This window comes from Sturnus vulgaris, chromosome 12, assembly GCF_052056855.1.
Source record: "Sturnus vulgaris isolate bStuVul1 chromosome 12, bStuVul1.hap1, whole genome shotgun sequence".
Taxonomy (NCBI): domain Eukaryota; kingdom Metazoa; phylum Chordata; class Aves; order Passeriformes; family Sturnidae; genus Sturnus; species Sturnus vulgaris.
This window is the reverse complement of record NC_142254.1, coordinates 3,068,118-3,084,097: the sequence shown is the minus strand read 5'-3', so window position 1 is coordinate 3,084,097 and position 15,980 is coordinate 3,068,118. Positions and strand designations below refer to the sequence as shown.

General features: G+C 38.1%; 1 protein-coding gene across 1 annotated transcript in view; it reads right to left on the bottom strand.

Annotated features, from left to right (window-relative positions):
- The window catches only part of LOC106856498 (transcription initiation factor TFIID subunit 4-like), a 145,795-nt gene that overhangs the window by 114,066 nt on the left and 15,749 nt on the right, over positions 1-15,980 (bottom strand). The window contains exons 3-7 of the mRNA XM_088171815.1: positions 13,238-13,375; positions 12,333-12,560; positions 11,351-11,473; positions 9,671-9,760; positions 7,633-7,890 (exon numbers count right to left, since the gene is read on the bottom strand). Of these exons, the coding sequence (XP_088027941.1) occupies positions 7,633-7,890; positions 9,671-9,760; positions 11,351-11,473; positions 12,333-12,560; positions 13,238-13,375 (837 nt within the window). The remainder of the gene's footprint in view (positions 1-7,632; positions 7,891-9,670; positions 9,761-11,350; positions 11,474-12,332; positions 12,561-13,237; positions 13,376-15,980) is intronic.

Sequence of the window (15,980 nt, the reverse complement as noted above, 5' to 3'; positions counted from 1 at the left end):
GTTAAGAAAACACACATTGGTATAAAAAAGGAGAATGTTGCCACTTTTACCATAACTTATTGGATCGGTTTTCAAGGAACAGTGAAGAAAAGCTGCTGTACCTTAATGGGCCAGAAGCCAGGCCATAAAGGAGATGTGTGGGACCTCTGGACATGGACAGAATTACTACCTGGTATTACAGTAATATTCTGCAATTGCTTTTTTTTTTCTCTTTGTGAGAAAAGTTCTACAGTTCAGAATGAAGTTGTGTTTCCCTTGATTAATATTTTCATGTGAATACCCTACAAAATGAGCCACTAGCACCATTAAAGATAGGACACTATTTAACCATTTAAGATGACACAAATGGCAATGTTTTCTTTACTTCCAATACATTCCAAAAACTGTCTTTTGGCAGTTTCTGTACTAGGACTTCAATGTATGTACAAATGCTGAAAGTCGAGAAAATTATTGTGAAACAAACTTTTCCAAGGGGCAGAGACCAAAATCATCACCTTAAACATACAGACACCAATCAGCAACAGACACTCTCTCAAAAGAACAACTGCACCAGAGCTAGGGTAGCATTTTACACTAAATCTCACTTTCTATACTGGAGTTTTAAGAAATATTTCAGCACAGATGCAATCTCCAGATCTGGAAGTCATTAAGGAATTAACATTAGCAATTTGTTTCTGAAACAGAGTATGTAGCTTCTGTGCAGGCAAACTGCAGCAAAATTCTTTGCAGGCAATGACTCAGAGGATCCTGCATTAAAATGTGTAACTATTTAAGCCACACTTCATCAATTAAGATAATTTAAAGTGTTCTAATCTTCTTGCCTGTTTTCCCAACAGCATTACATTACTATTAAGTCCTTAGCTTGACCTGAAAGTTGTAGACAATGAACAAGTGTACTAGCAAGCTGGTTGGGGAGATGATGAACTTAAATTATTTCTCACAGACTAAGAACACATACAACAAGGGTACCCCATGTCATGTTATCTGCCCATACTCTGAATCGAAGCTGAATGCCACTGATCAGTTGATGAGCACTGCCCCAGACTGAGAGAGCACATACAGAAGTTTTAGGACACCAAGGTTATCAGGGACATTACTCCAGCCTTCAGAAAAGGGGAGATCTTGGTGCTGCTGCAAGCACCTTTGGGAAGATGTAGAGAAGACAGCCATACTCCTTCAGATGTGCAGAGCAGAAGGATGTAACACAAAAGACACAAGCTGGAATATAGGAGATTCCAGTGTAATATAAGAAAAAAAAATTAGCAAGACTATGGGCAAGCTGTGGAACAGGTTGTCCGGAGAGGCTGTGCAATTTCTTCTTGAAGACACTCAAAACATGGCTGGTCACATGGGAGGCACCCCAATGTGTAAGCAGGAGGCTGCCCAAGACACCTCCACGAGTCCTTTCCAACCTTTCACCACCGTGTCCATAAACACATCATCACAGATTTTATTAAAATGCTGAGTCACAAAAGGTAACAAGGCAGAACACAAAAGTCTTCAGAGCTTAGAGAAACTGTTCATCATTGCACCTCCACTAAAAAGGGAAGCATTTTAATTATGTACACCTCTGAAGACAGCAAGCACAACAACAGAACAACACAAGCTACAACAAAAATAGAAAAGACAGAATGTGATTTAGTCATTGCCTGGATTTGATAGTTTGGAAAATGGCAAAATTACCAAACAAAATTATGAGCGAGACAGTGTTGAGACAGTAAGTACTGTCATATACTAGGTATTGCTCTTCAATTTATCTGTCTAAAATTGAAGAATCATGTCCTAGGCTGCTGCACTTTGGAGCTCTTCAAGGAACACACTGAAGCAGTGAAGTCATGGCATTGCTTCTTCAAATGCAAAGTGTGAACAGTTACCCATATTTTTCTTCTATAAAACAACGTTTTTCTGCAAAGTAAGATGTACATTTTTCAGAATAGAAAGTATTCTCCCTCTCTTTTTATTTCATCTTGGCCCTACTCCCCTCATCATCTCTCTCCACTATTCACATTCACTTTGATTCACCATTTGTCTTCTCTGCCAGACCAGTTCTTCCCCTCACCTCCTGAATACTGCAGATACTACTCTGCCCTTTGCTAAAGCTGACTCTATTTTACAGGTGAAAGAAGAGATGTTTATACAATGGTGCTTCCATAAGGCAGCAGGCTCATAAAGACAAAAAGGATATAAAACAACCACACTACTGATAAGCAGAATAACAAAGAGGTGACAGCTGAAATACTCTTTTTTTTTTTTCTATGGGTTTTCTTCAAAAAGCGTAGATTTGGTAACTATGAGAATAAAGTAATGGTTCTTTTTGGTCCTAATCTCCAGCCAGAAGGTGATGGTCATTCCATGACATCTTCTACTGTGTAAGTTATTGCAGGACAGAGAACAAATTACAGACATGAACACAGACCAATAATCAGCAACAAAACCAACAGATACAGACTGAGAAATAATCCAGCCAAAGCACATCAGAAGTACAGAAGCAGAAAGAGAACAGAAGTTATCAGTCTTTCTCATGCCTGCTCAAGAGAGACAAAACTAAGTTAGAGCCACTACCTACAAACCACTGCAAGGAAAATTCCTTTAGGACAGTAAGATTAGAACTCATTGCTAAAGTTTCTGAGGACAAGGATTTTGCAAATCTCCTGGACCAGTGCAGACGCATGAGGTTCCAACCTTTATTGACAAGGGCTGCAAAACCAGCCTGGCTCAATTCACAGAAATCACCCTTTGCAACAAAAGCATCTGATCCAAAAGCTTAAACCTATCAAGTCCTGCAATAAAGACAAAAACACAGTAAACAAGACCTTCTGCAGAGAAGCTAAACTTGAAAAATATATCCTTTATCAAGCATTTTTTTCTTTCAATTAAGTTCAAAAGATATTGTGGAAGGAAGAAACAAGACATGCATAAACATATAAAACTCAGAATGGCTGTGGTCTGATATGACATTTATCTTCACTCATGAGTAAACACTTGCTAACTCACTTGTGGCTATGCCACTTGTGATTTATCAGTCTACTCACTCCTGAAGATAAATGTCATATCAAACCTCAGCTATCATGTAATCTGGCAGCATTAACTTACAATGTTCATGCTTTTATGGGCTTGGAATTCATATTTACCATTGTTTACCATACTGCACCTACAGTTTTTCAATGGTGCCCCAAAATCTGCATAAGCAATTATTTTTCCTCCCAAATAAAAACTGACTATTTAAAAACTCAGCACATAAATTTTGATATTAATATGATAACAATATTATTCCATTGAGTATAGGTTTTCAACAAAAAATGAAGAAATAGTAAACAGAAGTCACAAGATCACTTGTAACACCTGCTCCTCAATTTATTACATAATTCTTCCTACAATGGTCAAATGGTCTACTTTTGAGTGTCTTCAATTATGGCTTTTCATCACTGTGTTTGGGAGCCTCATCAACCATCTAATATCCTCTCTTACTTAAAGGATATTTTGCCTTATATCCTACCTAAATCCTACTTCATTTAATTATATCCTGTTATTCATATTTATACCATCTTGGTCTGTTCCAAAAAATTGATTCTCCCTTTTAATCAATGTTTGACCAAGTTATGTGTGTTCAATTCTCTTAAGCTCTTCTTTTAATCTTTGCTTTCAAGCCTGGCCTTTTGTTATTGGTTTCCAAACACCAATCAGTGACAATATTCTCCTTACATTAAGGTACAGCCCACAAAATTCTGAAAATAAAGTCCACGACAACAACTCAGAAAACCACTAGGCTGTGTTTCAAATAGGCATACAATTTGTCAAGTATAGGCTTTGTTCTTGTTAATGGATCCCAGATATCTACTGCTCAACAGCCATTTTTATTTAAATGTTACTGCACACCAAATTCCATGTCAGTGGCTAGATCTTTATTAGTTAATTAATAGAAAATACTCCTATTATCCAAACAGCCATCTATTACTCTTCCATTTCTAAGCTGCCTTGCAGACAAGACAAAAAGAAAATTATTTCCTAAAATTTCACTAAAATGTGTACAAATTACATTCATTCATGAACAGAAAAGTGATGCCAGAAAAGCTTCAGTGGAGAATTAATAAGCCAAGCAGAACATCCCCATATAACATAATTCTTATTCTGTTGTTGTATCTTGCTTGCAAATTCCATTACTCTATCTCAACTCTGAGAGACTCCAACCACTGTGACAGTGCAGGCAAAGTGTCAGTAAATGTTTGAGCAAATCCTGTTCTAATGTAACTTAGAATATGGCAGAGCCTACCCCCTCTGGACACTGTGCCCAATTAGTGCAGCAGTAACAGTGCAGATGTATTTCCATACATCCCTCCTAATTCTAGACCTACATGAATCTTTATACAGCTCTGTATATAATTAAATTTGTTTTAATTAAGATGGATCACTGATTTTCTTACTGGAATTTTTTATCACTCAAGTTTAATACTTGGCTCTAACCTCCAGGAGTGTTTCCTCCTTATGATGCAGTCAGTGCCAACACAATTCATTAAGTGCTAATCCATCTCCACTACCCATCAATCTACTTGGAACCTCAACATGTGTAATAAAGAACATCTCTCTTATTCATACCAATTTTACATGCTGCAACACCCAAAACAAGACAGGCAGTGTCTGCATAGATGAGGCAAGACAGAGCACATGGCAATTTAGACAAACTTTGAACATTGCACTTAGAACAATTAAAAAAACTGATTGCTGGCTTATCTCATTAGTCTCATCAATAAAATATTAGCCTAAGATTGTTTCCCTTTTCTTTCTGTAGAAGTAGCACTATCTAGCTTTATAAAGCATTGTTTTTCATAGTTTGGAAGATGATTCCAGTACTTTACAAAACAGATTAAAGGTCTCCTGTTTCATGTCCACTGTACATTTCAAAGCCTTTGTGCAAGCTGTGCTGCATGCTGCCAGTGTACACAGGATTTTCATGTGGCAACTAGGCTCAATGTAAGAGAAAGCATCACCACAGCTGCCAACTTTGAGAAACAGGAAAAACAAAGGAAGGAACAGCTAGCAGACCCTTCAGGTTTGAAGGGAAACTGGACTCCTGTAAACTGGCTGGTATGAAAAGATCTACATTCTAAAAGAAGCTTGCCCTTCTGCAGCTGGGCAGTTTGCAAAGCCAGCTGGAACTCCCTCCAATGAGCTTCAGGCTTGGAAAAGCTGGAGCTCAGCCAGTTCTTCCATCAGTGCTGGCTACCCTCAGGCAAGCCAGCTGCAATCTTCCTCTTCTGGACAAGTCCAAGGCAAGATGGCCAGCAGCTCTGTGCTCTGATTTCGGGGAGCACTGAGAACTGTGACACTGTGATCACTGTCACTACAAAAAAATCAATACTTATCAGCAATTGCTGGGGTGATATGGAGCTGCTGCTCTCATGTCTGCTTGGCACCTGAGTTGATGGTTGCTGTATTAAGATTTTTTGATGCAGTAACTCTTGATGTCTGATGCTGCTTTTGTCTGTATAGAACTACTCTGAGGGTCATTAAGTGCCTGGTTAATGTAATGTTTGATTCTATTAACTAATGACTGATAAATTTAAAATAAATATGAAAAGTCAGTTTCACACTAAAGGAAATATATTATGATTTTTAATGTCTTCTCCCTATTGTTTATATATTTTTAGATATTATATCTTTTCCAGAAAAGAAACAGTATCAACCATAGTTTTGCTTTGTGCAGTTTGTGACCTTTTGAAAATGTAGTGGTCATTTCACGTACCCAGTAAATGAAAATTCAGCCCTAGACCTGTGACCTCCTTACAGACCAGCTTCTCTTGCTCATCAGATCGATCTCCACAATGTTACTGAGCAGTTTTCAGCCCTCCTGTGACACAGGTATGTCAGAAAAGCTCTTCACATTGTTAATCTCTACTCAGGTTAACATCACAATTGCTCATTAGAGTACCTGTTAACATGAGACAAGCAGAACATGCCTCTCCCAGAAATTTGGCTTTATCCCAACCAGAAAATACTCCACCAGAACTGTAATCATAAGAATAAGAATTCCTGTGGTCTTACCCATTTTTGCCCTACATCAGTGTTTCTCAAAAGGTGGAGTGAATGAAACCTGCCTAGTGGGTACAGGAGCACTTAAGGTGGGCTGCACAACGTTGGAAAAAGCCATGTTAATGGCAGTAGGACAGCCTTAGATTGTGGCATTAGGCCAGACTTACTAGCAAGGGACATTTCTACCTATAAGCAATCTGTCAGCTACAGGCAGAAATTTGCTTAACCTGGGACAGGGAGTAATTTTTCCACCTACTGCCTGTAATTATCACCAGTTTCTGCCTAGAAGAGCCAAAGCTATTGTCCATTCAGTCATGGACAAATCAAAGAGATGTCACAAAAAGTGTAAGGAACACTTTCCTAATCTATACAACAATCCAGACAGGGTGAGGAGAAGCCATCTCAGAAAAAGAAACAATTCAAGGGCATGGACTTGCATTGAAGCAGCCGAGTTAAGGTGAAAAACACCCAACTGTCCTGTGTGTAATACAAATGACAGTCAGAAATCTGACCATTCGAGATGTTTTTACACATTAAAACTATGCTCACTAAAGGATTATTACATTATATTAATTTCATTTTTAAGTTAATAATTTAACCACTAGAAAGTGTTTGTAAGGTTCAAGACACAGTTCAGGTATTTTCAAACCATGCACTGCTACTTTTAAATTAAAGCAAAAGAAATATTCTCTCTCCACACACCTTACAAAGTATTTATATGCTTTATAGAGCCTATAAACTCAAGGATACATGACTGTAAGGTTTTACATTATCACATTTGCATTTCTCGGCCTTGATAATATGAATTTCTACCGATTTGATACATGTTCTGGAACCTCTCTATATGAGTCTGAAACCTAAGTGAAGTACTTTACTCACACATACACACAAACAACAGACAAGGAAAATCTCAAAAAGGGTAGTAATGCCTGTATAAACTCAAGGCCTTGTAAAAATCCTTACACCTCTTAATTACAAGTGCAAACACACACACAAGACCCTGTGTAAGAGCAGGATAAAGTCCCCATGCTCTCAGTGACTACCTGGCTGTACAGTGCCTCACTGACAGTGCCTCTGAAATTAATGATTCTAAGCACTTAATACTCCACTGTGCACAACAAAGATACAGTTCAGTGAGTAACAGAATGGCATTACTGCTAAACAAAACACCCTGGTACAGCACAGCTACTCTTCTACAAGATTTTATAACTATGTGCAGAAGAGTTTAAAATGAGAGAGTTAATTTTAATTTGAAAGCGAAGCAGCATATCTAATGACATACTCAACATTATACTCTTGCCTGTAAATCTTGGAAAGCTTTTTGTTCTACATTTGTAATTCTGTCAAATTCCACTGTGCTCATACAACAACCACTCTATTGCAGACAAAAAGACCAAGAATGCACTTCCTTAAATTTATGTAAATAATCTGATCTAAAGTAATGGTTGAGCATACATGTAAAACGACAGAAAATGAGATACTACCACACATCACATAACATGATAGGAACAAAAAAGAATTTTCCCGAACAAGCTGCAAGGAAAGTGACACTGAAAACTGCTACACAGTTCATTAAGAAATCCTTTTTTATACTAGAGTACCTACCAGTTGAGAACTCTGATTTGACTGTACCACCTTAACCTGAGGAGGCTGCACTGTATTTGATACAGACACTGTGCAAATGTTGTTTGGTTGCCTTATTCCTATTGTCTGCGTGGTGACAACAGAGGAGATGCTTCCCGAGGCAGATTGAGGTATAACTTGTGAGAGCTTGCTCTGCTGGAGTGACTGCTGAGACGGCTGGCCTTGCAAAACCAAATGCTGACTATTCAGTAAGGATTGTCTCAGTGCAGGTAGACTTTTCTACAAACAGAAGAAAGTTCATGAAACATCAAATTAGGCAGACTGATAAAAAGCATTTTGAAATTTGCTGTAAACATCATTAAAAGAATTTTTTCTTTCCAGTTTTACTAACTGCCTGTTCACCAAACAGAACTAAGATTTAGCATATTTTATATCAGAAAGTTCAGTTTTTAATAAGCTTTCCATTTAGATTTAGCAACCCTGTAGATTTTAGCGTGCCCTTAATTCCACTGTAGCAGAAAAACGTAACACTCTTCTTCTCAAGACAATCTAGAACTTGTAGCTTGGGTCTTTGGACAGGCAAGAAATAGAAGCAGATAAGGCAGAACCATGGAAAAACCCTATTCCAAGCAAGCTGCACCAATTTACTCCTCCTAACACACCTCCAGTACCTAGAACCAGATGATTTCACTCTCAGTGCCCTACAGCAGGAGCTGTTTATTGTATTATTTCTGAAGTAATGTATTATGAGTGGATTTAAAAATTGTACTATTGCACATATCATTTCAAGGAAAACATACTTCAAAAAGGCTGTACTGTACCTTCCTGAACAAACTTTTTACTTTTTAAGTGGCAGAAGTGTTCTTTTGAAGTGCTCCCCTAGGCAGCTGTAGAATGCAACAGTGTTTAGCCCAAGCTACAGCTCTTTCTAAACTTCTAATATTGATTTAAAAACTTAATGCCTGTTACCCAGAAAGGACTTCAAAGAAAGGATATAAATCAAAACTTAATCATGATGCTAGAAGTGACTGCAATAAAAGCCACAAACAAGAGTTAATGTTAACATGTAAAAACAGGAGCAGAAGTTCTGAAGCAAAGTTGCAGGGAGGGAAGAGAGAGAAAATCGGCCCTAAACAGAGAAGTTTTGAACTAGACAAAAACTACTTTAAAAATCATATTCGTGGTTTTGTTGGGACTTAAACATGTTTTTTATGTTTGCATATAATCCTGCATATGGAAGTTATTGTAGCTGATTTACAGAACCAATTAAATTTACATACACATACATTAACTTCGGACCATACAATAAATCTGTCTAGTATCACACCAGAAATCCTACTGTTGATTATTTCCAGATTAGAAGTAGAATCATCTAATCAACACTTGATCCAGTTCAGTTTTTCATAATCATTGTTACTCGTGGATTGAAAGTTATCAATGACCCAAATACAAATTAGGAAAACAGTATGGCAACAGCTTATTAAAGTGCTTGAAGTATTCTGTAAAAAATAACTTGGGACTCTTTGAAATGTGAATGCTTTTCTTCTTCACAAAAGATTACCTATTACCACAGAAAATGTATTAATTCTAAAAGTAAAGGATCACTACAGAATAGCCAATGGATGGTTTCCAAACTAGGGAGTAACTGTTTGGGGGTTTTTTTATCTAATTACTGCAATGTTCTAGATCAGGGCTACTCAAGCTGTGAACTCCAGATCAGCTCTGGATGACAAATACATTTTTTTTCAAACTCAGTCAAGGTCCCAAACACACAAGGTCTCCTTCCAGTGGGAATTCCCTGCTCCTCCCCACTGTGCCTGGGGCAGCCCAGGGCCACTGAGGCTGTGAGCAGCACCTGCCTGGCCCGACACAGGCACAGCCTGCACGGGGCCTCCAGCCAGGAGGATCTTGGCAGAAACGGGGAGCATTCAGGAGTAAAGGAAGTGCAGTCCTGCTCTGGACTACAGTGAAAATAACACTAATAAAAAAGGATATTCTAAGACTTAATGGAATGAAATTTTGCACTGAAATAAATCTAACCAAACAATATTCACATTACCTTAAGGAAAGGTACAAGATATGGCTGAGGAGATGATTTGAGTTCTGTTTGAAGGCGGCCTGTAAATTCTTCTGGATCAATCTTTGCATCCTTCAGGGTGAAGAAAAAAAAGCATCAACATCTCAGTTCAGTTGTTTGGTTGCCTTTTCCCCAGTTACTGTATACACATGTCTCTCTAGCTAAAGAGGCTGCCACATCAGAAACTTTCAGAGCTGAAGTCCCTTAAGTCCTCTCTAAGATCCTCCTGCCAAGCATTCAAACATGTAAAACGCCACTCAAAATTCAGGGAATTCCTTTGGGGATGCACAACTTAAGACAAAATGAGGGCCCAGAAACACTCAAGTCTCTTTTGGGACTCCACTCTCTTGCTAACATGTACATAGTGATTTCTTTCTTTTTCAATAACAGGTTGTTGATGTAACCTTACAAATACAAAATTTGTCAGCCTTTGTAATAATTCCAAAACCAATTCTGATGATAGAATTTAACTTGCAGAATCCATATATATAAAACTATATATGTAAAGCATGGCAATTAGATAAAGAATGCTTATAAGTAGATATAAAATTTTCTCCTCTATGAATTTGTATGTATACTCACAAAATACACACTTATATCAAATACACAGTCAATCATTTATTTAGTAGTAATTCTAGAGAATTCTAACTTGGGTGCATTTTATGATACTTCTAAAGTATCATTAGTTAAAAGTTCAGGTTGTAATAAAAACAATAATTAGCTTTCCTGTCTGATACAGAACAAGAGAATAACCAAACCAAAACAAGTTTCAATATACATACTTATGATATATGTGTGTTGGTACTTTGTTTAAAATACTGTAAGTAGTTACCTTTACTTATTTACTCTCTTCAAGTCTTTAAAAACGAAAACAAGTTTTCACTGGAATCACTGAATATGATTGTTGAATGGCTCACACTTGAAAACAGTCTTAGGCTTGTCTAAAACACACAGATTTCTCTGGCAATGAATTCAGAGAAATGTATAGCAACTACTTTTAAATCCAAGTTTTTCATAGACTATATTACATTTCTTTTAAGAAGTTTGAGTCTTCTCCCAGCTCCAGTGACCTCTGTCTGCAGCTCATTTACACAATTCACTGCAGTATCTGTTGCACTGGACACTGCAGCAAGCCCAGCCTTTTTCTGGCCCCGAGGACTCCAACACAGCTTTGCCTGGCAGGGGCATCTGCCTGCAGAGCAGCTGAACATCAGCAGCTCAGGAAAATACTTTTCCTTCAGTCCTAGAAACTCCACATCACATTGTGAAGGGATTGTATCTGCACTCATTATGTGCTTCAAAAATTAAGTTTCTTGTTTCAGAGAAGATCAGAGTTTGGAAAAAAAAAACCAACTTAACTTGAATCCTCAAGAAAAAATCTTGTCTTTTGCTAAAGAAACAACCAAAATATTACTCGTCAAAACAAGAGTGGCTTTGATAAGTGCCTACTAAAAACTTTGCTGCATTTCCCCTTTCAAAAACAAAACAAAGGCTGCCTTTAACAGATTTTAATATATATAATGTACAGAATATTGCATTTTGATGAAGCCCAACTCCTTTCATTACAGCCAAAATAATTGTTAAGATCAAAGCAATAGTTTTCAGCATTTATAAATAAGTTTAATAAATAACTGACAAAATAAAAGGTAACTAAATATTTACCAGCAAATCTTGAACCAGAGCTTTCACATTGCGGGACGTTTCTGGAGATGGTGAGTTATGAGAAGCAAGTTTTATAAGGGTAGCTAAAAAGTTTTTACATTTTTTCACATTCTCTTGCATTTCCTGCAAAAGCCAAAGAAAACAAGTATTAGCTCCATACTATTTTTCTATCACAATCAAAGCATGCTCTGACCACCACAAATAAGGAAAATGATGAAATTTTTCTAATTCAGACAGGCTATATATGAAATTTGTTTTGCTATTATTGCTTGTTACCTGAGACTTTCTTACCTTCTTCAGGTAACTGAACATCATACCTCGCAAATAACAACAACAAAAAAATCAATGAAAGAAATACATGTTATATTTTACAGTCTGCTTTGGTACAAATAACCTTAAATATGAGAAGTAACACAACAATTTGCTTGAGATGCATTCCCCTTTGAGATGCCCATTAGACAATGTACAAACGTTCCCCAAGCTATCTTAATTTGTTAAATTATTGATTCAGTATGTTTTTGTACAAAGCATCTACAGCAGTAAAATCAAATTAGAAGTCTTCAAACATCATCATATCTAGTCTTTTTTTCATTAGTAGTAAACCAAGCCATTATTTTTATATGGTGTAATTGCTCCAAGAAACAGAAACGTCACACTTCAGTGTAACCACAGTTTTGAGTCCCAGCAACAGGATAATCATGAAGTCTATAGAGTGAAGATTCTGGCTACAGGAACAGTAGCTCTGTCACTAGTGCCACACACATGGCAGCATGGGGAAAGCTCATCACAACTGTTCCTCCTCCCTCTCAGAATCTGGATCCCATTCAGCCAAAACCAGGGCAAGGGTCTACCCGTTTGTCAAGTATTTGTTCCACTGGGAGATACATGCCTGCTTGAAGAAAAAGCTCTTCCTACTTCTGAAGGTACAGGAGGAGTTCCTAAAGTCCTAATAAAACCATGTTTCCACTGATTTCCCACTTGCCTGCGACACCACTGTAGTTCCGGGCACAGGAGAGCTGGGGATGACCAGGGGCTGTGCTGGCACCTGCGCTGCCGTGTGAGGAGGGAGTGGCAGCCTTGGCTGGCCCTGGGGCTGGGCTGAGCCCTGGCTCTGCCCACCACTCATCACTGCAGCCTGCTGAGGAGCTGAAGTTCCAGTTGCTACTGTCGTCTTGAACAAATTCTGAGCGCTCGTCGTAGCTACTGATACCTATTAATTAATATTTTATAGAGAAAAAAATATTAATTCTCACTTTCAAAAAACCATGTAAATCATAAAATCACAGAATGGTTTGGGATGGAAGGGACTTAAAGCTCATCCAGTTCCACTGTCCCAGGGTGCTCCAAGCCCCATCCAACCTGGTCTTTCGTGGGAAGTTAGGTTGTAAGCATAGTGCATTTTTTCCCAATGAATTCCAGCTGTACTGGTTACTGAGGGATAGAAATATTTGTGCCTGCCCAGTGAGTTTGGGTGGTATCAAAGAGTGGCTGGCTGGCTACAAGTTACAGTTTGGGTTGGAGCTTGAGACCCGGAGTGTGCTGGCTGTGCTCTGAGGAAGGGACATGTGGTGGTGTCAGGGACAGACAAGGTAAGAAGATGCTGTGTGAGGACAGACAGGGTTAGGTGGCTGGGAAAGGGACAGGTTGGGGTTTAGTCAGTCATGCAGAGAGGAGACAAAGTCAGAGCTGTGTGGAGCTGCCTGAAAGAAGTTCATTGAGAGAAGGCACGTGAAGTTTTTAATAAAGGACTGATGGCGATGCAGTCGTGTCCATCTCGACATAATTACAGCCAGGGATGCAGGGACAGCCACAGCTATTCCAGACACCCTCCCAGGGAACACCTCCTGCATGTCTGTGCCCTGGACGTGCCCTCGCTGTGGCACTGACCGTGGTGTGGGGCAGCAGGGCGGCTGCTGGCAGCGTGGCCGTGGCGCTGGCGGGCGCGGCCGGGGACGGGGACGGCACCACCTTGGCCTGCACCGGCAGCCCCAGGCGCACGCTGGGGCTGCCCACGGACGGCGGCTGCTGAAAAAAAGGAAAGCAAAGCGTTTTACTTTCTTTTCTCCTTTAGTAACTTCATCTCCAAGGCTTTTTAATAACGGCGATTACAAGAATAATCATTATTAATACAGCGAAAAAAAAAAAAATCAAAGCTAGTAATGTGCTTTTATATATATATTCATAAATACTGGAAAAATTAGTTTTCTCATGTTCAATGATAGGTTTGCAATGTTTCTCCTAAAACCTACTACTCGTGCAGCTGTATGGAAAAGACTAGAAAAAACAAAAGCGACCTGCAAAAAAACTGATGTTACATTGATGCATTAATTCAGTTGTAATATTTATGTGTCAGTACTCATCAATATTTGAGTTTATCACTACCAGTAACACATATTGGTCCTCTTGGTATTTACGGGCCTGTTCTAGTGCTTTTTCTTTATGAAAATCAATATGGACAGAAAATTCAGAAAGCAGAAAAATATCCTTAAAATAATTTCAGATGGAATTATACAGAAACAAACTTGCAGAGAAATGAAATCTAAGCATTGGGAGAACCTTTGTCATAGAACACAGGCTCTGTACCCAGACAGCAACTGCCATGTGAAGGGCAGACAAAGGAAAATGACTGACCTACAGCTTTTCAGTCAGTACTACATTCTGTAGCTCAGGAAATGTATCTCATTTAGCAAACATATTACTTATTTTGTGATTTATTTTCACTGCAAGCCTGAAATCTCTTGCCACCTCAAAAAAGGACAAGATTTAGGAATTAAAAAGTGTCTCCACAGAAGTTACTTAATTCTGCAGGAATATAAATACCATTATAAATGAAATGCATCATACAATATGGCAATTATGACAAAATGAGAACCACACATTACTAAAAATGGAGGCCACATTGGTGTCTTAGAACTTGCATTTATTAAGATATGCATTCACACACTTGAAAAAGACAAATTTTCCAAGTGGATAGAGTAATACATCATGGCTGATGTTGTTTCTCACAAGATAAAACTAGTTTTCCTTGATTTTAATTTTAATTTGTAAGTCTCTAAAATTCATATTTTATAAACAATTGCTTATTTTAAATCCTTACATTGTCTATTCAACCTACATAAAATACTTCTCCAAAAAACATGTAGTCTACTCTAAAATATCTCCAAAAGGAACAGAAGCCCAGGCAGGCATTCAGAGCCCCAAGCATTCCTTACAAATCAGTCCAGCAACGTCATCTACTGGATATCAATCTTCTGTACTGGGGGAAAAAAAGGAGGAAAAAAACCAAATCAAATAAATCTACCTGACATCTGAACAAACCCCTTCTTTTGTTTGTGTAGCTTTCAAGATTTTTAAAATCTTGACTAGGGATGCGTTCCATCCTGAGACAGCCTGGAGACAATAAACAGCATCATCATGAAGAGGAAGAATTGTCTGGTTTTTTGGAAGAAGGACCATATAAGCTTTTTCTGTTTTAAACACCCTACACCTCTTTTCTTCACTATAAAAATGACCAAGTATTTTAAAATACTGTTTGAATGAAATTATATCTACCCCATGAGTGCTGCACTTAAAACATAAATATTGTTTATCTTGTTGACTTGCTTATAATCAATTTCCAGCCTAAGAAGGCAGCATGCCTGTGATATCTGCCCCCTTATCAGTCTGGGCTTCCAGAAGTGAGGATTTAGGAAACAAGCAGACAGCCAGGGGCAGATCTGGAAGCTACTTGCTTCCAGGCAAGACCTGCAGCCAGAAATCCACAAATACAGAGTGAGACTGCAAGCTAGAGAATTTTTCTCAGCTAATAAATGCCCATTATTCATCACAGGAACATACTTCAAAATAAAATTAAAATACAAATTTTCACTATTATAATACTCAACTAAGAATGTATTCCAATGTGCCAGATGTCAGCAGCAAACTGTGAAACTTGAAGACTAAATTCACCCTTGGTTTTAAAAATCAATAGTGACAGAAGCCTTTGATAGAAAATGGCAATAAAATCCACTACTGTGCTGGGTATGAACAAATCCCTCACCACCAAAGAACTGCAAACAAAGTAATGCAATGGTTTTACAAACCTGGCTCCAAAACTCAGAAGGGTTAAAAAAGTAAATAAGAAATGAGGGGATGAGAAACATAATGAGGGACTAGCCTGGAGAAATTCTTAAGTATCATGGAAATGATCTTCAAGTGACAGCTACAAGTTGCCAGAAGACACTCAAAGGATTCCCAACATGAATGCTTCCAGAACTGATAAAAACGATTTAGAAAGAAAAAGCTGTGTTTTCTATGGAAGGAAACTTGTAAACAGACCTCATGAGAAATATGTCAAAAAGAAAACAAAAATTATGAACAGTACTTTAACAAAAAATCGTAACTCAATGTGTCAAGTTCCTACTGGAAGAATCTAAAAGAATTCATGATGTTGCTTAAGGAAAAGCTACCGAGATTGGGTAGGATGCTATTAAATTCTGCAATTACCAGAAGAGTTAGAAAGAAATACATTTTCAAATGTAACTATTATTAGTATTAGATAAATCAGATTTTTTACATTCCCTAAATACACAGAAGTACCACTGAAGAGCCTTTTGCCCTGTGCTCAGACACGAACAGGCAGGAAGGCAGA